This window comes from Syngnathus typhle, linkage group LG8 (assembly GCF_033458585.1).
Source record: "Syngnathus typhle isolate RoL2023-S1 ecotype Sweden linkage group LG8, RoL_Styp_1.0, whole genome shotgun sequence".
Lineage (NCBI taxonomy): Eukaryota > Metazoa > Chordata > Actinopteri > Syngnathiformes > Syngnathidae > Syngnathus > Syngnathus typhle.
In genome coordinates this window covers 5,511,649-5,536,704 of record NC_083745.1, presented here as the reverse complement: position 1 = coordinate 5,536,704, position 25,056 = coordinate 5,511,649, and the positions used below count along the sequence as shown (strand labels likewise).

General features: G+C 53.3%; 1 protein-coding gene across 3 annotated transcripts in view; it reads left to right on the top strand.

Moving 5' to 3' along the window:
* LOC133158736 (mucin-12-like) overlaps positions 1–24,545 on the top strand; it is a 102,201-nt gene extending 77,656 nt beyond the window's left edge. The window contains exons 1-7 of one of the 3 annotated variants that reach the window (XM_061286126.1): positions 614–926; positions 1,977–2,143; positions 3,228–3,362; positions 3,788–3,846; positions 3,932–11,318; positions 11,445–16,625; positions 16,752–24,545. In XM_061286126.1, the coding sequence (XP_061142110.1) occupies positions 3,804–3,846; positions 3,932–11,318; positions 11,445–16,625; positions 16,752–23,994 (19,854 nt within the window). In that variant the 5' untranslated portion in view covers positions 614–926; positions 1,977–2,143; positions 3,228–3,362; positions 3,788–3,803 and the 3' untranslated portion in view covers positions 23,995–24,545. Of the gene's footprint in view, positions 1–613; positions 927–1,976; positions 2,144–3,227; positions 3,363–3,787; positions 3,847–3,931; positions 11,319–11,444; positions 16,626–16,751 lie in introns of those variants that run through there. The other 2 variants (XM_061286125.1, XM_061286127.1) reach the window with 2 other exon arrangements.
* Positions 24,546–25,056: the final 511 nt, after the last annotated feature.

Sequence of the window (25,056 nt, the reverse complement as noted above, 5' to 3'; positions counted from 1 at the left end):
AGTCTAAAAGCAATTGCCTGAAGTAATTCAATTCCTTTCTGAACTCCCATCCACACCTATCTGGAGTTATTATTGTTTTTTCTTTTATAATCCACAGTTTGATGTCCCTCTTAAAGTTAGCCACTGCAGTGCTGTAAAGTTCCACGGCACACATCCTCATGTTAATATCTCTGTTCCTAAGCAGAGTCCTGGCAAATCCCCCAAGATATTTTATTTGGTTGTTTTACCGGATGCATTTGTTGGTGGTGTTCATGCAGTGTTTTATGTGATCAGACAGATGAATTGTACTCCAAAAAACAATGAAACCCCACATTGCTTATTTACCACTCTTGTTCCAAAGTGCAATATTGCATTTTAGGCTTACAAAATTGTAGTTTGTGACCTTGAAAAGATGCAACTCCACCTTACTGTCATTAGGCACACAAAGTGTACTTTGTGGTTAGAACACACCTTAAGTGTTTTGTAAGATAACCTTCCCGTATGCAAGTGCTTGGGAAAACTGGCTGCTAGTTCAACTCTTTCACTATCAGAATGACCATTGAAAAACATTCCACATTTTTCCGCATACCCCTTCTAGTTCACATGACATGGACAATGCCACTTGATGACGTGTGTCGTTGATTCATAGCGTCAATTTTGAAGGCTGTGAGGGAAGAAAGAACAATTAATTAAATGGCACACCCTAATGACTACGCCTTTGCAAGGGAGGAACATTCAATCATTATCCTTATTAAGTATCACAACACAGTTGGGAGGTGATACACAGTACAGGACTGAAACCAAGGCAGGAGTTGCATTCTCCAATTTACTTACCTTCATTTGGCACGGTAAGTTCTTTCTCCTACTTCACTTGCAAACATCACGCTCGGGTTCCTGAGGTGGCAATAGCATCTAGGACCGTTCGTGGAACTTCGATCAACAGCCGGGTAAACTCCTTAATTTTTGCTGCAGACTGACTAAAGAGTAATATAGGACGAGTCCATTTTTTTTCCAACTTTATTTAGCAGTTTTTAAGAACATGCAACTGTCAAACATATCAACCAGGGGTGTCAAACTCGTTTTTTTCTCGGGCCACATTGTAGTGATAGTTTCTTTCGGAGGGCCATTATGACTGTCAACCCAAATTAATGTATGAGCACTTCACATTATATGCAGTAAAAGCTGCAAAACAAACTGACGAATTACTAGTTTTCAAATTCGTCAAATATAAAAAAAAAAAAAAAAAAGGATATCAAAAGTGAAGACAATTTGCAATTCTAGTAATGACACACGAATTTGATCCACAATTTGTCTTTGCGGGCCACATAAAATGATGTGGCGGGCTGTATCTGGCCCCCGGGCCTTGAGTTTGTTACCTGTGACAAACAGCGAAAAATGTACTCACCTCCAAAGGCTCGCAAACAAAAAAAAAAATTATGGAAATAGAAAAATACGAGAACTAATATAAAATGATTTGACGGGAACCTCGATGATTCGAGTTTATTGGAAATGAGTTGTAACTATCAAACGTGTGTCATTGAAAGGTAAAACCTTGACATTTTACAGGGGCTCCGGATTATAGGATTTTTTTTTTCTAGACGTAACATATCTCAAGGACATAAGAGAAATAACATCGCTTAACCAATGCCGGTATATCGGGTTTAAATTATATTGCCAATTAAAAAGTCTGAGTCTGCACACAAGCAGACAGGCGATGATTTTTAATGTTGAACTATTATTCCATGTAATTTTGTAATAGTAATGTATTGTAATGTATTTTGTAATTTTAAGCGAAATCCCAGGTTTTTACTGTTGACTACTCATACAGTATATTCTTATTTATTTATTTATTTATTTTTTTAATATTTTAGGGTTGTTAACTCCCGTTTTGTTTTTCGACAAATTCCCAATCACCTCATTTGGAAGTCTATTTCAAATGGGAAAAAAACATTTTTGTTCTCTATCGCAATCATTCAATTCTTGTCCATCCATTGCAGTCTGGTTTGGCGTCGCAACAAAGAAGGACAAAGTCAGTTGACAACGGATACTTGGGACTGCCGAGAAGATCATTGGTACTCTTAAGGATTGCCAGACGTTTGGGCTGACAAAATTCCCTTGGACTCACTACAACCCAGAAGGAACCTTTTCTAGCTCCTTTCCACTGGTAGGTGTTACCTAATTATGCGCACCAACAGATATCAAAATACCATTTTTTGGGGGGGATATTAACTTCTCATAGAGTTGTCTTGTAATTTCAAAGTCAGCCATTTGGCCTTTTTTTTTTTACTACATTTCTCATTGTAGCTCACACATCATTAGCAAATAGCAATAGAAAACGTTCATTTTGGCCTCATGTTGCGTCTCAGGGGAAGTTAAGAGAAGTTAATTACAGTTTGGGTGTGAGATAACCTTTGTGGGAAATGTGGTTAAGGTCAGGTTAAGCACATATAGTAATGGCACTGCATAGATGTGCAAAACTATGAAAGATATTGTGTTTAAAAGGTTAATGTGTAAGGTGTGTGTACCAGTAGTGCAGCAATACTCAGAAACAAGTTATGCAAATCATAGCAAGTGGCAGAGCTCCATAGGTGGCTACGTTTCATTTATCATCATTTATGTAAAATCCTCCACACCTTAGTTTCAATTAGTTGTAGGACACTTGGTTTTGTCACCTCTGTTATTGATGTATACGTATGTATATATTTTTTGGGCTGCAGGATAGCGTGTGAATGCTCATTTGAATGGTCACGTTTCTCATCTGCTCTTAAAATGAATCACTCTTCTGTGTCATAAGAATTCCTAAAGACAAAGGTTGAGTTTTCTTTCAGATTCACAGACAATTATGAAACAGGGCTCAGTGACAGACGATCAGCTGGTAAATTGTCACAACCTTATAAAAAGGCAATAATTAATCACGTTGATGAACGATGTACACAGCACGTGCGTGATAACCCATAACGTTTAAAAAAAAAAATGGTGCAGAATTCATTACCCTGAGGTGCGTCCATATGGATCTGCTAACTTTGCTATCAGATCAGTTAAAAAAAAAATCAAAAGTGTAGGTTGGCGTGACTCAGTGGTAGTCCCTCAACGCAAAGGTTGAAAGTTCGATCGTCAAAGTGTACATGTTTGGGCTAACCGTTTTTTCACAGCCTCTTGTCTTCATTGGCCAACTGCTTGAATCATTTGTCTTTGAGCTTCAACTCCTATCTACCGCTGCATATTCAAATCATCTCTCTCCTGTCCAGTCATAGTGACGTGGAGCGTCACGAAGATCCTATCTTGACATCGTGGCAGCTCCAGAGTAGACGCTTAGGTCTTCTTCGCATCCGCCACCAAGCAGTCTGAGAGGGCCAGCGTATAAAAGACACCATCTCATTTCAGTAAGTAGTGGAAACTGATCATGATGACTTTGGAAGGCGTCATCTTCCCTACATTAGGTGCCACGCTAAGCTTGGTTTAACGTAAACATTTGATGCAGTAGTTCAGCCATGCTTTCAGTGAGCAGCTGTGATTCAACATGATTTTGGACCTTTTTATTAAAGCTTCTTTAGCATGGACACCTAATTTTCATTGATTGATGATGATGATGATGATGATGATGATGATGATGATGATGATGATGATGATGATGATGATGATGATGATGATGATGATGATGATGATGATGATGATGATAGGGAACAAGGGAAGTTTGGGCTTCCCTGTTTAAGCAGCTGTCTCCATGACCCAACTCCGAATAATTGTCAGAAATTAAATGGATGATGAATAGTTATTAATGTGACACACATTTATTTACTGTTTCTAGGACATCATATGCCACAATGATCACTTTCAAAATATTCACCGTTCTCCTTCTCCTTGTCAGTAAGTATTCAATCTCCCAAGTAACATGTACCAAACAGTAAGAAAAAAGTCATAATGAAACATTGTTGTCAACACATTAACACAGGAATCACCAGTCTGCCAACAAGGAGAAAATGGTCAAGGATGATAGAGGAGGATTTAGGACCAGAAGACGACCACAAGGATAATACAGTTTTTTTACCGGAGGCCAGCCAACATATTCTTAATGTTCCCTCAGAAAGCTCACGCAAATATGACACCACAAATAGAAGGAATTCCCATGACGTCGCAAATGACAAACTGAACCCACATGAAGAAAATATCCCTTGCCGGAATACCAGTGATTCCAGCCATGAAAAACAACCGTCTTGTCACCATACCCGTGACTCCAATCATGAAAAACAAAAGCCTTGCCGACATAACCATGGCTCCATTCATAAAAAAACTCCTTGCCGGCATACCAGTGACGACCCTGATAAAAACCAACCCCCTTGCCGGCATGCCCATCACTCAGGCCATAAAGGAAAAAAACCCTGCCAGCATACCCATGACTCAGGCCATAAAGGAAAAAAACCTTGCCAGCATACCCATGACTCAGGCCATAAAGGAAAAAAACCTTGCAAGCATACCCATGACTCCGACAAAGAAGACAATGACTCCGTCTTTTATGAACTTCACCCTTGCCCGCCGAGAAACTTCACAACACCAGCAACGCAGACAACTTCAAGTGAAACAACAAGTGATAGCACGCTAAGCAGTGACAGCACCCTCTCTAGCGATAGCACCCTGTCCAGTGATAGCACGCTAAGCAGTGACAGCACCCTCTCCAGCGATAGCACCCTCTCTAGCGATAGCACCCTGTCCAGCGACAGCACGCTAAGCAGTGACAGCACCGTCTCCAGCGATAGCACCCTCTCTAGCGATAGCACCATGTCCAGCGACAGCACACTAAGCAGTGACAGCACCCTCTCTAGCGATAGCACCCTGTCCAGTGATAGCACGCTAAGCAGTGACAGCACCCACTCTAGCGATAGCACCCTGTCCAGTGATAGCACGCTAAGCAGCGACAGCACCGTCTCCAGCGATAGCACCCTCTCTAGCGATAGCACCATGTCCAGCGACAGCACACTAAGCAGTGACAGCACCCTCTCTAGCGATAGCACCCTGTCCAGTGATAGCACGCTAAGCAGCGACAGCACCCTCTCCAGCGATAGCACCCTCTCTAGCGATAGCACCCTGTCCAGCGACAGCACGCTAAGCAGTGACAGCACCCACTCTACCGATAGCACCCTGTCCAGTGATAGCACGCTAAGCAGCGACAGCACCCTCTCCAGCGATAGCACCCTCTCTAGCGATAGCACCCTGTCCAGCGACAGCACACTAAGCAGTGACAGCACCCTCTCTAGCGATAGCACCCTGTCCAGTGATAGCACGCTAAGCAGTGACAGCACCCTCTCTAGCGATAGCACCATGTCCAGCGACAGCACGCTAAGCAGTGACAGCACCCTCTCTAGCGATAGCACCCTGTCCAGTGATAGCACGCTAAGCAGTGACAGCACCCTCTCCAGCGATAGCACCCTCTCTAGCGATAGCACCCTGTCCAGCGACAGCACGCTAAGCAGTGACAGCACCGTCTCCAGCGATAGCACCCTCTCTAGCGATAGCACCATGTCCAGCGACAGCACACTAAGCAGTGACAGCACCCTCTCTAGCGATAGCACCCTGTCCAGTGATAGCACGCTAAGCAGTGACAGCACCCTCTCTAGCGATAGCACCCTCTCTAGCGATAGCACCCTGTCCAGCGACAGCACGCTAAGCAGTGACAGCACCCTCTCTAGCGATAGCACCCTGTCCAGTGATAGCACGCTAAGCAGCGACAGCACCCTCTCCAGCGATAGCACCCTCTCTAGCGATAGCACCATGTCCAGCGACAGCACACTAAGCAGTGACAGCACCCTCTCTAGCGATAGCACCCTGTCCAGTGATAGCACGCTAAGCAGCGACAGCACCCTCTCCAGCGATAGCACCCTCTCTAGCGATAGCACCCTGTCCAGTGATAGCACGCTAAGCAGTGACAGCACCCTCTCTAGCGATAGCACCCTCTCTAGCGATAGCACCCTGTCCAGCGACAGCACGCTAAGCAGTGACAGCACCCTCTCTAGCGATAGCACCCTGTCCAGTGATAGCACGCTAAGCAGCGACAGCACCCTCTCCAGCGATAGCACCCTCTCTAGCGATAGCACCATGTCCAGCGACAGCACACTAAGCAGTGACAGCACCCTCTCTAGCGATAGCACCCTGTCCAGTGATAGCACGCTAAGCAGCGACAGCACCCTCTCCAGCGATAGCACCCTCTCTAGCGATAGCACCCTGTCCAGTGATAGCACGCTAAGCAGTGACAACACCCTGTCCAGCGACAGCACCCTAAGCAGTGACAGCGCCGCAAGCGATAGCACGCTAAGCAGTGACAGCACCCTCTCTAGCGATAGCACCCTGTCCAGTGATAGCACTCTAAGCAGTGACAGCACCCTCTCCAGCGATAGCACTCTAAGCAGTGACAGCACGCTTTCCAGTGATACCACGCTAACCAGTGACAGCACCATATCTAGCGATAGCACACCCTCTAGCGATAGCACCCTGTCCAGCGACAGCACGCTAAGCAGTGACAGCACCCTCTCTAGCGATAGCACCGTGTCCAGTGATAGCACGCTAAGCAGTGACAGCACCCTCTCCAGCGACAGCACGCTAAGCAGCGACAGCACCCTCTCCAGCGATAGCACCCTCTCTAGCGATAGCACCCTGTCCAGCGACAGCACGCTAAGCAGTGACAGCACCCTCTCTAGCGATAGCACCGTGTCCAGTGATAGCACGCTAAGCAGTGACAGCACCCTCTCCAGCGATAGCACCCTCTCTAGCGATAGCACCCTGTCCAGCGATAGCACGCTAAGCAGTGACAGCACCCTCTCTAGCGATAGCACCCTGTCCAGTGATAGCACGCTAAGCAGTGACAGCACCCTCTCCAGCGATAGCACCCTCTCAAGTGACAGCACCCTGTCAAGCGATAGCACCCTGTCCAGCGACAGCACGCTAAGCAGCGACAGCACCCTCTCCAGCGATAGCACCCTCTCTAGCGATAGCACCCTGTCCAGCGACAGCACGCTAAGCAGTGACAGCACCCTTTCTAGCGATAGCACCCTGTCCAGTGATAGCACGCTAAGCAGTGACAGCACCCTCTCCAGCGATAGCACCCTCTCTAGCGATAGCACCCTGTCCAGCGACAGCACGCTAAGCAGTGACAGCACCCTCTCTAGCGATAGCACCGTGTCCAGTGATAGCACGCTAAGCAGTGACAGCACCCTCTCCAGCGATAGCACCCTCTCTAGCGATAGCACCCTGTCCAGCGACAGCACGCTAAGCAGTGACAGCACCCTCTCTAGCGATAGCACCCTGTCCAGCGATAGCACGCTAAGCAGCGACAGCACCCTCTCTAGCGATAGCACCCTGTCCAGTGATAGCACGCTAAGCAGTGACAGCACCCTCTCCAGCGATAGCACCCTCTCAAGTGACAGCACCCTGTCAAGCGATAGCACCCTGTCCAGCGACAGCACGCTAAGCAGCGACAGCACCCTCTCCAGCGATAGCACCCTCTCTAGCGATAGCACCCTGTCCAGCGACAGCACGCTAAGCAGTGACAGCACCCTCTCTAGCGATAGCACCCTGTCCAGCGACAGCACGCTAAGCAGCGACAGCACCCTCTCCAGCGATAGCACCCTCTCTAGCGATAGCACCCTGTCCAGCGACAGCACGCTAAGCAGTGACAGCACCCTCTCTAGCGATAGCACCCTGTCCAGTGGTAGCACGCTAAGCAGTGACAGCACCCTCTCCAGCGATAGCACCCTCTCTAGCGATAGCACCCTGTCCAGCGACAGCACGCTAAGCAGTGACAGCACCCTCTCTAGCGATAGCACCCTGTCCAGTGGTAGCACGCTAAGCAGTGACAGCACCCTCTCCAGCGATAGCACCCTCTCTAGCGATAGCACCCTGTCCAGCGACAGCACGCTAAGCAGTGACAGCACCCTCTCTAGCGATAGCACCGTGTCCAGTGATAGCACGCTAAGCAGTGACAGCACCCTCTCCAGCGATAGCACCCTCTCTAGCGATAGCACCCTGTCCAGCGACAGCACGCTAAGCAGTGACAGCACCCTCTCTAGCGATAGCACCCTGTCCAGCGATAGCACGCTAAGCAGCGACAGCACCCTCTCTAGCGATAGCACCCTGTCCAGTGATAGCACGCTAAGCAGTGACAGCACCCTCTCCAGCGATAGCACCCTCTCAAGTGACAGCACCCTGTCAAGCGATAGCACCCTGTCCAGCGACAGCACGCTAAGCAGCGACAGCACCCTCTCCAGCGATAGCACCCTCTCTAGCGATAGCACCCTGTCCAGCGACAGCACGCTAAACAGTGACAGCACCCTCTCTAGCGATAGCACCCTGTCCAGTGATAGCACGCTAAGCAGCGACAGCACCTTCTCCAGCGATAGCACCCTCTCTAGCGATAGCACCCTGTCCAGCGACAGCACGCTAAGCAGTGACAGCACCCTCTCTAGCGATAGCACCCTGTCCAGTGATAGCACGCTAAGAAGTGACAGCACCCTCTCAAGCGATAGCACCCTCCCTAGCGATAGCACCCTGTCCAGCGACAGCACGCTAAGCAGTGACAGCACCCTCTCTAGCGATAGCACCGTGTCCAGTGATAGCACGCTGAGCAGCGACAGCACCCTCTCCAGCGATAGCACCCTCTCTAGCGATAGCACCATGTCCAGCGACAGCACACTAAGCAGTGACAGCACCCTCTCTAGCGATAGCACCCTGTCCAGTGATAGCACGCTAAGCAGTGACAGCACCCTCTCTAGCGATAGCACCATGTCCAGCGACAGCACGCTAAGCAGTGACAGCACCCTCTCTAGCGATAGCACCCTGTCCAGTGATAGCACGCTAAGCAGTGACAGCACCCTCTCCAGCGATAGCACTCTAAGCAGTGACAGCACACTTTCCAGTGACAGCACGCTAAGCAGCGACACCACCCTCTCTTGTGATAGCACCCTCTCTAGCGATAGCACCCTGTCCAGCGACAGCACGCTAAGCAGTGACAGCACCCTCTCCAGCGATAGCACCCTCGCTAGCGATAGCACAATGTCCAGCGACAGCACACTAAGCAGTGATAGCACCCTCTCTAGCGATAGCACCCTGTCCAGTGATAGCACGCTAAGCAGCGACAGCACCCTCTCCAGCGATAACACCCTCTCTAGCGATAGCACCCTCTCTAGCGATAGCACCCTGTCCAGCGACAGCACACTAAGCAGTGACAGCACCCTCTCTAGCGATAGCACCCTGTCCAGTGATAGCACGCTAAGCAGCGACAGCACCCTCTCCAGCGATAGCACCCTCTTTAGCGATAGCACCCTGTCCAGTGATAGCACGCTAAGCAGTGACAGCACCCTGTCCAGCGACAGCACCCTAAGCAGTGACAGCGCCGCAAGCGATACCACGCTAAGCAGTGACAGCACCCTCTCCAGCGATAGCACCCTCTCTAGCGATAGCACCCTGTCCAGCGACAGCACGCTAAGCAGTGACAGCACCCTCTCTAGCGATAGCACCGTGTCCAGTGATAGCACGCTAAGCAGTGACAGCACTCTTTCCAGCGACAGCACGTTAAGCAGTGACAGCACCCTCTCTAGCGATAGCACCCTCTCCAGCGATAGCACCCTGTCCAGTGATAGCACGCTAAGCAGTGACAGCACCCTCTCCAGCGATAGCACCCTCTCAAGTGACAGCACCCTGTCAAGCGATAGCACCCTGTCCAGCGACAGCACGCTAAGCAGCGACAGCACCCTCTCCAGCGATAGCACCCTCTCTAGCGATAGCACCCTGTCCAGCGACAGCACGCTGAGCAGTGACAGCACCCTCTCTAGCGATAGCACCCTGTCCAGTGATAGTACGCTTAGCAGTGACAGCACCCTCTCCAGCGATAGCACCCTCTCAAGTGACAGCACCCTGTCAAGCGATAGCACGCTAAGCAGCGACAGCACCCTCTCCAGCGAGAGCACCCTCTCTAGCGATAGCACCCTGTCCAGCGACAGCACGCTAAGCAGTGACAGCACCCTCTCTAGCGATAGCACCCTGTCCAGTGATAGCACACTAAGCAGTGACAGCACCCTCTCTAGCGATAGCACCCTGTCCAGTGATAGCACGCTAAGCAGCGACAGCACCCTCTCCAGCGATAGCACCCTCTCTAGCGATAGCACCCTGTCCAGCGACAGCACGCTAAGCAGTGACAGCACCCTCTCTAGCGATAGCACCGTGTCCAGTGATAGCACGCTAAGCAGTGACAGCACCCTCTCCAGCGATAGCACCTTCTCTAGCGATAGCACCCTGTCCAGCGACAGCACGCTAAGCAGTGACAGCACCCTCTCTAGCGATAGCACCGTGTCCAGTGATAGCACGCTAAGCAGTGACAGCACCCTCTCCAGCGATAGCACCCTCTCTAGCGATAGCACCCTGTCCAGCGACAGCACGCTAAGCAGTGACAGCACCCTCTCTAGCGATAGCACCCTGTCCAGTGATAGCACACTAAGCAGTGACAGCACCCTCTCTAGCGATAGCACCCTGTCCAGTGATAGCACGCTAAGCAGCGACAGCACCCTCTCCAGCGATAGCACCCTCTCTAGCGATAGCACCCTGTCCAGCGACAGCACGCTAAGCAGTGACAGCACCCTCTCTAGCGATAGCACCGTGTCCAGTGATAGCACGCTAAGCAGCGACAGCACCCTCTCCAGCGATAGCACCCTCTCTAGCGATAGCACCGTGTCCAGTGATAGCACGCTAAGCAGTGACAGCACCCTCTCCAGCGATAGCACCCTCTCTAGCGATAGCACCCAGTCAAGCGATAGCACGCTAAGCAGCGAAAGCACCCTCTCCAGCGATAGCACCCTGTCCAGTGATAGTACGCTTAGCAGTGACAGCACCCTCTCCAGCGATAGCACCCTCTCAAGTGACAGCACCCTGTCAAGCGATAGCACGCTAAGCAGCGACAGCACCCTCTCCAGCGAGAGCACCCTCTCTAGCGATAGCACCCTGTCCAGCGACAGCACGCTAAGCAGTGACAGCACCCTCTCTAGCGATAGCACCCTATCCAGTGATAGCACGCTAAGCAGTGACAGCACCCTCTCCAGCGATAGCACCCTCTCTAGCGATAGCACCCTGTCCAGCGACAGCACGCTAAGCAGTGACAGCACCCTCTCTAGCGATAGCACCGTGTCCAGTGATAGCACGCTAAGCAGTGACAGCACCCTCTCCAGCGATAGCACCCTCTCTAGCGATAGCACCCTGTCCAGCGACAGCACGCTAAGCAGTGACAGCACCCTCTCTAGCGACAGCACCCTCTCCAGCGATAGCACCCTGTCCAGTGATAGCACGCTAAGCAGTGACAGCACCTTCTCTAGCGATAGCACCCTGTCCAGTGATAGCACGCTAAGCAGTGACAGCACCCTCTCCAGCGATAGCACCCTCTCTAGCGATAGCACCCTGTCCAGTGATAGCACGCTAAGCAGTGACAGCACCCTCTCCAGCGATAGCACCCTCTCAAGTGACAGCACCCTGTCAAGCGATAGCACCCTGTCCAGCGACAGCACGCTAAGCAGTGACAGCACCCTCTCTAGCGATAGCACGCTAAGCAGTGACAGCACGCTAAGCAGTGACAGCACCCTCTCCAGCGATAGCACCCTCTCTAGCGATAGCACCGTGTCCAGTGATAGCACGCTAAGCAGTGACAGCACCCTCTCCAGCGATAGCACCCTCTCTAGCGATAGCACCCTGTCCAGTGATAGCACGCTAAGCAGTGACAGCACCCTCTCTAGCGACAGCACCCTCTCCAGCGATAGCACCCTGTCCAGTGATAGCACGCTAAGCAGTGACAGCACCCTCTCCAGCGATAGCACCCTCTCAAGTGACAGCACCCTGTCAAGCGATAGCACCCTGTCCAGCGACAGCACGCTAAGCAGTGACAGCACCCTCTCTAGCGATAGCACGCTAAGCAGTGACAGCACGCTAAGCAGTGACAGCACCCTCTCCAGCGATAGCACCCTCTCTAGCGATAGCACCGTGTCCAGTGATAGCACGCTAAGCAGTGACAGCACCCTCTCCAGCGATAGCACCCTCTCTAGCGATAGCACCCTGTCCAGCGATAGCACGCTAAGCAGCGACAGCACCCTCTCCAGCGATAGCACCCTGTCCAGTGATAGCACGCTAAGCAGTGACAGCACCCTCTCCAGCGATAGCACCCTCTCAAGTGACAGCACCCTGTCAAGCGATAGCACCCTGTCCAGCGACAGCACGCTAAGCAGCGACAGCACCCTCTCCAGCGATAGCACCCTCTCTAGCGATAGCACCCTGTCCAGCGACAGCACCCTCTCCAGCGATAGCACCCTCTCTAGCGCTAGCACCGTGTCCAGCGATAGCACGCTAAGCAGCGACAGCACCCTCTCCAGCGATAGCACCCTGTCCAGTGATAGCACGCTAAGCAGTGACAGCACCCTCTCCAGCGATAGCACCCTCTCAAGTGACAGCACCCTGTCAAGCGATAGCACCCTGTCCAGCGACAGCACGCTAAGCAGCGACAGCACCCTCTCCAGCGATAGCACCCTCTCTAGCGATAGCACCCTGTCCAGCGACAGCACCCTCTCCAGCGATAGCACCCTCTCTAGCGCTAGCACCGTGTCCAGTGATAGCACGCTAAGCAGTGACAGCACCCTCTCTAGCGATAGCACCCTGTCCAGTGATAGCACGCTAAGCAGTGACAGCACCCTCTCCAGCGATAGCACCCTCTCTAGCGATAGCACCCTGTCCAGCGACAGCACGCTAAGCAGTGACAGCACCCTCTCCAGCGATAGCACCCTCTCTAGCGATAGCACCCTGTCCAGCGATAGCACGCTAAGCAGCGACAGCACCCTCTCCAGCGATAGCACCCTTTCCAGTGATAGCACGCTAAGCAGTGACAGCACCCTTTCCAGCGATAGCACCCTCTCTAGCGGTAGCACCCTGTCCAGCGACAGCACGCTAAGCAGTGACAGCCCCCTCTCTAGCGATAGCACCCTGTCCAGTGATAGCACGCTAAGCAGCGACAGCACCCTCTCCAGCGATAGCACCCTCTCTAGCGATAGCACCCTGTCCAGCGACAGCACGCTAAGCAGCGACAGCACCCTCTCCAGCGATAGCACCCTCTCTAGCGATAGCACCTTGTCCAGCGACAGCACCCTCTCTAGCGATAGCACCCTGTCCAGCGACAGCACGCTAAGCAGTGACAGCACCCTCTCCAGCGATAGCACCCTCTCTAGCGATAGCACCGTGTCCAGTGATAGCACGCTAAGCAGTGACAGCACCCTCTCCAGCGATAGCACCCTCTCTAGCGATAGCACCCAGTCCAGCGATAGCACGCTAAGCAGCGACAGCACCCTCTCCAGCGATAGCACCCTCTCTAGCGATAGCACCGTGTCCAGTGATAGCACGCTAAGCAGTGACAGCACCCTCTCCAGCGATAGCACCCTCTCTAGCGATAGCACCCAGTCCAGCGATAGCACGCTAAGCAGCGACAGCACCCTCTCCAGCGATAGCACCCTGTCCAGTGATAGCACGCTAAGCAGTGACAGCACCCTCTCCAGCGATAGCACCCTCTCAAGTGACAGCACCCTGTCAAGCGATAGCACCCTGTCCAGCGACAGCACGCTAAGCAGCGACAGCACCCTCTCCAGCGATAGCACCCTCTCTAGCGATAGCACCCTGTCCAGCGACAGCACGCTAAGCAGTGACAGCACCCTCTCTAGCGATAGCACCCTGTCCAGTGATAGCACGCTAAGCAGTGACAGCACCCTCTCCAGCGATAGCACCCTCTCTAGCGATAGCACCCTCTCTAGCGATAGCACCCTGTCAAGCGGTAGCACCCTGTCCAGCGACAGCACGCTAAGCAGTGACAGCACCTTCTCAAGTGATAGCACCCTGTCTAGTGATAGCACGCTAAGCAGTGACAGCACTCTTTCCAGCGACAGCACGTTAAGCAGTGACAGCACCCTCTCCAGCGATAGCACCCTCTCTAGCGATAGCACCCTGTCCAGCGACAGCACACTAAGCAGTGACAGCACCCTCTCTAGCGATAGCACCCTCTCTAGCGATAGCACCCTGTCCAGCGACAGCACGCTAAGCAGTGACAGCACCCCCTCTAGCGATAGCACCCTGTCCAGTGACAGCACGCTAAGCAGTGACAGCACCCTCTCCAGCGATAGCACCCTCTCTAGCGATAGCACCCTGTCCAGTGATAGCACGCTAAGCAGTGACAGCACCCTCTCCAGCGATAGCACTCTAAGCAGTGACAGCACACTTTCCAGTGACAGCACGCTAAGCAGCGACACCACCCTCTCTTGTGATAGCACCCTCTCTAGCGATAGCACCCTGTCCAGCGACAGCACGCTAAGCAGTGACAGCACCCTCTCCAGCGATAGCACCCTCGCTAGCGATAGCACAATGTCCAGCGACAGCACACTAAGCAGTGATAGCACCCTCTCTAGCGATAGCACCCTGTCCAGTGATAGCACGCTAAGCAGCGACAGCACCCTCTCCAGCGATAACACCCTCTCTAGCGATAGCACCCTCTCTAGCGATAGCACCCTGTCCAGCGACAGCACACTAAGCAGTGACAGCACCCTCTCTAGCGATAGCACCCTGTCCAGTGATAGCACGCTAAGCAGCGACAGCACCCTCTCCAGCGATAGCACCCTCTTTAGCGATAGCACCCTGTCCAGTGATAGCACGCTAAGCAGTGACAGCACCCTGTCCAGCGACAGCACCCTAAGCAGTGACAGCGCCGCAAGCGATACCACGCTAAGCAGTGACAGCACCCTCTCCAGCGATAGCACCCTCTCTAGCGATAGCACCCTGTCCAGCGACAGCACGCTAAGCAGTGACAGCACCCTCTCTAGCGATAGCACCGTGTCCAGTGATAGCACGCTAAGCAGTGACAGCACTCTTTCCAGCGACAGCACGTTAAGCAGTGACAGCACCCTCTCTAGCGATAGCACCCTCTCCAGCGATAGCACCCTGTCCAGTGATAGCACGCTAAGCAGTGACAGCACCCTCTCCAGCGATAGCACCCTCTCAAGTGACAGCACCCTGTCAAGCGATAGCACCCTGTCCAGCGACAGCACGCTAAGCAGCGACAGCACCCTCTCCAGCGATAGCACCCTCTCTAGCGATAGCACCCTGTCCAGCGACAGCACGCTGAGCAGTGACAGCACCCTCTCTAGCGATAGCACCCTGTCCAGTGATAGTACGCTTAGCAGTGACAGCACCCTCTCCAGCGATAGCACCCTCTCAAGTGACAGCACCCTGTCAAGCGATAGCACGCTAAGCAGCGACAGCACCCTCTCCAGCGAGAGCACCCTCTCTAGCGATAGCACCCTGTCCAGCGACAGCACGCTAAGCAGTGACAGCACCCTCTCTAGCGATAGCACCCTGTCCAGTGATAGCACACTAAGCAGTGACAGCACCCTCTCTAGCGATAGCACCCTGTCCAGCGACAGCACGCTAAGCAGTGACAGCACCCTCTCTAGCGATAGCACCGTGTCCAGTGATAGCACGCTAAGCAGTGACAGCACCCTCTCCAGCGATAGCACCTTCTCTAGCGATAGCACCCTGTCCAGCGACAGCACGCTAAGCAGTGACAGCACCCTCTCTAGCGATAGCACCGTGTCCAGTGATAGCACGCTAAGCAGTGACAGCACCCTCTCCAGCGATAGCACCCTCTCTAGCGATAGCACCCTGTCCAGCGACAGCACGCTAAGCAGTGACAGCACCCTCTCTAGCGATAGCACCCTGTCCAGTGATAGCACACTAAGCAGTGACAGCACCCTCTCTAGCGATAGCACCCTGTCCAGTGATAGCACGCTAAGCAGCGACAGCACCCTCTCCAGCGATAGCACCCTCTCTAGCGATAGCACCCTGTCCAGCGACAGCACGCTAAGCAGTGACAGCACCCTCTCTAGCGATAGCACCGTGTCCAGTGATAGCACGCTAAGCAGCGACAGCACCCTCTCCAGCGATAGCACCCTCTCTAGCGATAGCACCGTGTCCAGTGATAGCACGCTAAGCAGTGACAGCACCCTCTCCAGCGATAGCACCCTCTCTAGCGATAGCACCCAGTCAAGCGATAGCACGCTAAGCAGCGAAAGCACCCTCTCCAGCGATAGCACCCTGTCCAGTGATAGTACGCTTAGCAGTGACAGCACCCTCTCCAGCGATAGCACCCTCTCAAGTGACAGCACCCTGTCAAGCGATAGCACGCTAAGCAGCGACAGCACCCTCTCCAGCGAGAGCACCCTCTCTAGCGATAGCACCCTGTCCAGCGACAGCACGCTAAGCAGTGACAGCACCCTCTCTAGCGATAGCACCCTATCCAGTGATAGCACGCTAAGCAGTGACAGCACCCTCTCCAGCGATAGCACCCTCTCTAGCGATAGCACCCTGTCCAGCGACAGCACGCTAAGCAGTGACAGCACCCTCTCTAGCGATAGCACCGTGTCCAGTGATAGCACGCTAAGCAGTGACAGCACCCTCTCCAGCGATAGCACCCTCTCTAGCGATAGCACCCTGTCCAGCGACAGCACGCTAAGCAGTGACAGCACCCTCTCTAGCGACAGCACCCTCTCCAGCGATAGCACCCTGTCCAGTGATAGCACGCTAAGCAGTGACAGCACCTTCTCTAGCGATAGCACCCTGTCCAGTGATAGCACGCTAAGCAGTGACAGCACCCTCTCCAGCGATAGCACCCTCTCTAGCGATAGCACCCTGTCCAGTGATAGCACGCTAAGCAGTGACAGCACCCTCTCCAGCGATAGCACCCTCTCAAGTGACAGCACCCTGTCAAGCGATAGCACCCTGTCCAGCGACAGCACGCTAAGCAGTGACAGCACCCTCTCTAGCGATAGCACGCTAAGCAGTGACAGCACGCTAAGCAGTGACAGCACCCTCTCCAGCGATAGCACCCTCTCTAGCGATAGCACCGTGTCCAGTGATAGCACGCTAAGCAGTGACAGCACCCTCTCCAGCGATAGCACCCTCTCTAGCGATAGCACCCTGTCCAGTGATAGCACGCTAAGCAGTGACAGCACCCTCTCTAGCGACAGCACCCTCTCCAGCGATAGCACCCTGTCCAGTGATAGCACGCTAAGCAGTGACAGCACCCTCTCCAGCGATAGCACCCTCTCAAGTGACAGCACCCTGTCAAGCGATAGCACCCTGTCCAGCGACAGCACGCTAAGCAGTGACAGCACCCTCTCTAGCGATAGCACGCTAAGCAGTGACAGCACGCTAAGCAGTGACAGCACCCTCTCCAGCGATAGCACCCTCTCTAGCGATAGCACCGTGTCCAGTGATAGCACGCTAAGCAGTGACAGCACCCTCTCCAGCGATAGCACCCTCTCTAGCGATAGCACCCTGTCCAGCGATAGCACGCTAAGCAGCGACAGCACCCTCTCCAGCGATAGCACCCTGTCCAGTGATAGCACGCTAAGCAGTGACAGCACCCTCTCCAGCGATAGCACCCTCTCAAGTGACAGCACCCTGTCAAGCGATAGCACCCTGTCCAGCGACAGCACGCTAAGCAGCGACAGCACCCTCTCCAGCGATAGCACCCTCTCTAGCGATAGCACCCTGTCCAGCGACAGCACCCTCTCCAGCGATAGCACCCTCTCTAGCGCTAGCACCGTGTCCAGCGATAGCACGCTAAGCAGCGACAGCACCCTCTCCAGCGATAGCACCCTGTCCAGTGATAGCACGCTAAGCAGTGACAGCACCCTCTCCAGCGATAGCACCCTCTCAAGTGACAGCACCCTGTCAAGCGATAGCACCCTGTCCAGCGACAGCACGCTAAGCAGCGACAGCACCCTCTCCAGCGATAGCACCCTCTCTAGCGATAGCACCCTGTCCAGCGACAGCACCCTCTCCAGCGATAGCACCCTCTCTAGCGCTAGCACCGTGTCCAGTGATAGCACGCTAAGCAGTGACAGCACCCTCTCTAGCGATAGCACCCTGTCCAGTGATAGCACGCTAAGCAGTGACAGCACCCTCTCCAGCGATAGCACCCTCTCTAGCGATAGCACCCTGTCCAGCGACAGCACGCTAAGCAGTGACAGCACCCTCTCCAGCGATAGCACCCTCTCTAGCGATAGCACCCTGTCCAGCGATAGCACGCTAAGCAGCGACAGCACCCTCTCCAGCGATAGCACCCTTTCCAGTGATAGCACGCTAAGCAGTGACAGCACCCTTTCCAGCGATAGCACCCTCTCTAGCGGTAGCACCCTGTCCAGCGACAGCACGCTAAGCAGTGACAGCCCCCTCTCTAGCGATAGTACCCTGTCCAGTGATAGCACGCTAAGCAGCGACAGCACCCTCTCCAGCGATAGCACCCTCTCTAGCGATAGCACCCTGTCCAGCGACAGCACGCTAAGCAGCGACAGCACCCTCTCCAGCGATAGCACCCTCTCTAGCGATAGCACCTTGTCCAGCGACAGCACCCTCTCTAGCGATAGCACCCTGTCCAGCGACAGCACGCTAAGCAGTGACAGCACCCTCTCCAGCGATAGCACCCTCTCTAGCGATAGCACCGTGTCCAGTGATAGCACGCTAAGCAGTGACAGCACCCTCTCCAGCGATAGCACCCTCTCTAGCGATAGCACCCAGTCCAGCGATAGCACGCTAAGCAGCGACAGCACCCTCTCCAGCGATAGCACCCTCTCTAGCGATAGCACCGTGTCCAGTGATAGCACGCTAAGCAGTGACAGCACCCTCTCCAGCGATAGCACCCTCTCTAGCGATAGCACCCAGTCCAGCGATAGCACGCTAAGCAGCGACAGCACCCTCTCCAGCGATAGCACCCTGTCCAGTGATAGCACGCTAAGCAGTGACAGCACCCTCTCCAGCGATAGCACCCTCTCAAGTGACAGCACCCTGTCAAGCGATAGCACCCTGTCCAGCGACAGCACGCTAAGCAGCGACAGCACCCTCTCCAGCGATAGCACCCTCTCTAGCGATAGCACCCTGTCCAGCGACAGCACGCTAAGCAGTGACAGCACCCTCTCTAGCGATAGCACCCTGTCCAGTGATAGCACGCTAAGCAGTGACAGCACCCTCTCCAGCGATAGCACCCTCTCTAGCGATAGCACCCTCTCTAGCGATAGCACCCTGTCAAGCGGTAGCACCCTGTCCAGCGACAGCACGCTAAGCAGTGACAGCACCTTCTCAAGTGATAGCACCCTGTCTAGTGATAGCACGCTAAGCAGTGACAGCACTCTTTCCAGCGACAGCACGTTAAGCAGTGACAGCACCCTCTCCAGCGATAGCACCCTCTCTAGCGATAGCACCCTGTCCAGCGACAGCACACTAAGCAGTGACAGCACCCTCTCTAGCGATAGCACCCTCTCTAGCGATAGCACCCTGTCCAGCGACAGCACGCTAAGCAGTGACAGCACCCCCTCTAGCGATAGCACCCTGTCCAGTGACAGCACGCTAAGCAGTGACAGCACCCTCTCCAGCGATAGCACCCTCTCTAGCGATAGCACCCTGTCCAGTGATAGCACGCTAAGCAGTGACAGCACCCTCTCCAGCGATAGCACCCTCTCAAGTGACAGCACCCTGTCAAGCGATAGCACCCTGTCCAGCGACAGCACCCTCTCTAGCGATAGCACCGTGTCCAGTGATAGCACGCTAAGCAGTGACAGCACCCTCTCCAGCGATAGCACCCTCTCTAGCGATAGCACGCTAAGCAGTGACAGCACGCTAAGCAGTGACAGCACCCTCTCCAGCGATAGCACCCTCTCTAGCGATAGCACCGTGTCCAGTGATAGCACGCTAAGCAGTGACAGCACCCTCTCCAGCGATAGCACCCTCTCTAGCGATAGCACCCTGTCCAGCGATAGCACGCTAAGCAGCGACAGCACCCTCTCCAGCGATAGCACCCTTTCCAGTGATAGCACGCTAAGCAGTGACAGCACCCTTTCCAGCGATAGCACCCTCTCTAGCGGTAGCACCCTGTCCAGCGACAGCACGCTAAGCAGTGACAGCCCCCTCTCTAGCGATAGCACCGTGTCCAGTGATAGCACGCTAAGCAGCGACAGCACCCTCTCCAGCGATAGCACCCTGTCCAGCGACAGCACGCTAAGCAGTGACAGCACCCTTTCCAGCGATAGCACCCTCTCTAGCGGTAGCACCCTGTCCAGCGACAGCACGCTAAGCAGTGACAGCCCCCTCTCTAGCGATAGCACCGTGTCCAGTGATAGCACGCTAAGCAGTGACAGCACCCTTTCCAGCGATAGCACCCTCTCAAGCGATAGCACCCTGTCCAGCGACAGCACGCTAAGCAGTGACAGCACCCTCTCTAGCGATAGCACGCTAAGCAGTGACAGCACGCTAAGCAGTGACAGCACCCTCTCCAGCGATAGCACCCTCTCTAGCGATAGCACCGTGTCCAGTGATAGCACGCTAAGCAGTGACAGCACCCTCTCCAGCGATAGCACCCTTTCCAGTGATAGCACGCTAAGCAGTGACAGCACCCTTTCCAGCGATAGCACCCTCTCTAGCGGTAGCACCCTGTCCAGCGACAGCACGCTAAGCAGTGACAGCCCCCTCTCTAGCGATAGCACCGTGTCCAGTGATAGCACGCTAAGCAGCGACAGCACCCTCTCCAGCGATAGCACCCTGTCCAGCGACAGCACGCTAAGCAGTGACAGCACCCTTTCCAGCGATAGCACCCTCTCTAGCGATAGCACCCTGTCCAGTGATAGCACGCTAAGCAGTGACAGCACCCTCTCCAGCGATAGCACCCTCTCAAGTGACAGCACCCTGTCAAGCGATAGCACCCTGTCCAGCGACAGCACGCTAAGCAGTGACAGCCCCCTCTCTAGCGATAGCACCGTGTCCAGTGATAGCACGCTAAGCAGTGACAGCACCCTCTCCAGCGATAGCACCCTCTCTAGCGATAGCACCCTGTCCAGCGATAGCACGCTAAGCAGCGATAGCACCCTCTCTAGCGATAGCACCCTGTCCAGTGATAGCACGCTAAGCAGTGACAGCACCCTCTCCAGCGATAGCACCCTCTCAAGTGACAGCACCCTGTCAAGCGATAGCACCCTGTCCAGCGACAGCACGCTAAGCAGTGACAGCACCTTCTCAAGTGATAGCACCCTGTCTAGTGATAGCACGCTAAGCAGTGACAGCACTCTTTCCAGCGACAGCACGTTAAGTAGTGACAGCACCCTCTCCAGCGATAGCACCCTCTCTAGCGATAGCACCCTGTCCAGCGACAGCACACTAAGCAGTGACAGCACCCTCTCTAGCGATAGCACCCTCTCTAGCGATAGCACGCTGAGCAGCGACAGCACCCTCTCCAGCGATAGCACCCTCTCTAGCGATAGCACCCTGTCCAGCGACAGCACGCTAAGCAGTGACAGCACCCGCTCTAGCGATAGCACCCTGTCCAGTGATAGCACGCTAAGCAGCGACAGCACCCTCTCCAGCGATAGCACCCTCTCTAGCGATAGCACCCTGTCCAGCGACAGCACGCTAAGCAGCGGCAGCACCCCCTCTAGCGATAGCACCCTGTCCAGTGATAGCACCCTTTCCAGTGACAGCACCCTCTCTAGCGATAGCACCCTTTCCAGCGATAGCACCCTGTCCAGCGACAGCACGCTAAGCAGTGACAGCACCCCCTCTAGCGATAGCACCCTGTCCAGTGATAGCACCCTTTCCAGTGACAGCACCCTCTCTAGCGATAGCACCCCCTCTAGCGATAGCACCCTGTCCAGTGATAGCACCCTTTCCAGTGACAGCACCCTCTCTAGCGATAGCACCCTTTCCAGCGATAGCACCCTGTCCAGCGATAGCACGCTAAGCAGTGACAGCCCAGGTTTTTCCGAAGTTGCAATCCAAAGATCAGCGGAGACAGCCGTGGCATCATCTACTATTGCTGCATCAACAGCAGCATCACTGGGGAGCTTAGCCACAGCAGTGGCAGCTGCAGTATCAGGGGGCTTCGTACCAGCAGAAGAAGCTGCACAAAGAGCGTCATTTGCTGCGGAACAGGCAGCCACTGCTGCATCTTCATTTTCTCTTGGCACAATGAATGCAGCTGCAGCAGCAGCAGCAGCAGATAATGCAGCAGACTCATCTGAAATTGCTGCAGCCAGAGCACAAGAAGCAACGCTTCAGGCGAACGGGGACTTAGTAGCATTTGCACGACAACTCGCCGAAGCAGCAGAAGAAGCAGCAACCATAGCAAGACTAGCTGCAAGGACAACTGCCGTCGGAGCGAGTTTTACGCCTTCTGACCTCACTGCCGAAAATGTGGCATCTCTAATAGATGATGCAAGAAAGGCAAACCAAGAGGCTGAGATGGCAGCACAAGAACTACAAGCTCTCCTCAATTCAGCAGAGCTACCAGCGGATGTAGAGGCCAGCGTAAGACAAGCTATAGAGGAAGCTGCATACTCAACTTTGTTGGTGGAACAAACAGCAGCAGAAGCTCGACGTGCACTCGACACAGCCCAACAATCTACGGCACCAAATGACAGAAATGTACAAGCTGAGTTAGCTAGTGAACTAGCTGCCCTACAAATACAAAACGCAGCACAGGACGCGGTTGCGGCTGCACAGGCTGCGGAAACACCGTCAGAAGCTGTCCAAGCGTCAAGAGAAGCCTCCCTGGCGGCAGCAGCAGCGTCCCTCGCAGCTTCGGCGGCGACAGTTGTCGGGGCAAATACCGGAAGAGATCTCAACGATCTCATCGACGCCGCCTTTGACAGCGCAGAGGCAGCAAATCGTGCGGCTTTATTAGTTGCAAATGGAGAGGCGGAACCACTGGAGGCGAGAGATGCCGCGGCAAGAGCAGCAGACGCGGCAGAAGCGGTGGCCAACGCAGCTGCTTCTGCGTCTGGAAGTCTTGAAGTGGAAGCAGGAAGGTTCTCGCCCGAGGCGGCAAGGGTGTCACTCGACGCGGCGGCGGTGGCCAGACAAGTGGCGACGGGAAGACCAGATACATTTTCCGACACCTCGGCAGAATTCGTGATGACATCCAGAAGGGCCGCAGAACTTTTCGGGAGTCAGTTGTCATCCATGCAGACACCTGAAATATTTGAAGCGATTGCCGATGCAGAGCAAGTCGCCTTGCTGGCGGAAGCTACAGGCATCGTTGCAGGAGCTACGGAGAATTTTGAGGACGCGAGAAGCTTAGCGAGATCCGCGAGCACAACAACACGAACAGGGATAGACCTGATGCAAAACATCATGAACAGAACAACGCTGAGCCTGGCACAAGAGTCGTTGGTGGTCGGCTTCGTAGCTTCGGCCGCGGCTATAACCGCAACGAGCTCGGCGGCGGCGGGCGGAGCAGGGGCCGAGTCAGCAGCCAGAGATGCATTAACCGCCGCACGGGAAGCGGCGAGCTCTGCCACCTCACTGAGTAACAGTCAAGTTACCCTGAACTCGACAGTGAACGCCGGACTCGCGGCATTTCTCGCAGCCAATACCGCAGCCAATGCGGCCCTGGCCGAATCGCAAAATGGCTCGGACCTGGAAATGCAGTTGGCTCGCCTGGCAATGGAGGCGGCTGAAATAGCGTCCGGGGCGACAAGAGCGGCGCAAACTGTCGCCTCCGGTCAAGCAACCACGCAAACAATTACAGAAGCCCAACAAGTGGCCAGAGAAATCGACAATGAGTGGAGGATGTTTACAAGGAGGGTGCAAGACACGGTGACTGGTACTTCGCAGCCATGCACGGAGATTATTCTGGATCCGCTGGCCATCCTGTCTGTGGGGTCCACAGGGCAAGTGTGCACTGACTTAACCAAACAAGCGGCAGCGTTGGCTGTGATAGTAACCGCGCCGGGCCGTCGCCTCAACACCGAGACGGACACCATGCGGGCTCTGGCGTCAGCGACGGCCTCGTCTGCAAATATCGCAGTGCGAACGGCAGACGCGTCGTTGGCCAAGGCTACGTTTATAAACGGCGCCGACGTACAGACGCTCTCATTCACCGCCATGATCGCCGCTGTCGTGTTCACATTGCTTTTGTGAAGCGTGTTTTAAAAATGAGAAAGCCATCTATTTATGTTTGTGATCAAATGTATGTCTCATATATGCACCTTATCATTTATTCAGTGACACTGCGTGTATATAAATGTACTTATCTGCTGTTATGAAAGTCAGTGCAAACAGTTGCGCTTCAACTTCTGAGTGTTTTGCAATTGTGTGTAAGATAAAAATTTAACTATATAAGTTCGACTCTTCCACTTATATACGACCGTGAAGCTTCTTAAAGGATTATGTTATAATTATAAATATAATTATTGTCTACTTTGTACTCTATTACCAGTTTCAAATTTAACCATTTTTTTAAGTATTTAAACATAAAAAGTGGATTAGTTGGTTTTATGTATATGACTGAGTTAATGATTATTAAACCTATTTCTGGACCTAAAAAACAATTGGGTGTTTGTTTTCTACAGTATGTTTGCCGCAGCTGAGAAAAGTGCGACAGCCCCAACTAGTAATTCAGAAATAAATTGAATTGTTTTCATTTCAACTGAATATAAGCAAAGATGAAAATAAACCATGTCAATGTCAAAGTCTGCTTTATTGTCAATTTCTTCACATGCCAAGACACAAAGAAATCGAAATTACGTTCCCACTATCCCACGGTGACAAGACATAGTACACAATATAAAACAAAAAAATAAAAACAAAAGAAGGCACAAACAATGAATAAACAAGAGTGACTTTACAACGACATTTATTTTTATTAGTTTGATTGGAGTCCCTGCTTTGATATAATATTAATGTCACGACCCGTCTTCATTCATTTCCGTGTGTTTATGTTGCCATGGTTTCTGTCTGCATCTCTGTGTACTCGCCCCTCCCCTCCTGTGTCTACTCCCACTCTATGTACTAAGTACTACTAACCACAGTCACCTGCCTCTTGTTACTTTTCACGTATTTAAGTCCTGTCTGTATGTGACTCACTCTTTTGTCAGATTTTTTCACATCTCGCGTGTGTGCTTTAGTCGCATCTCCTGTTTCTGTTAGTTTCGGTTCGGTTCCTAGCTGCGAGTTGATCTGTCTGTTCCCTTCATCCTCCCT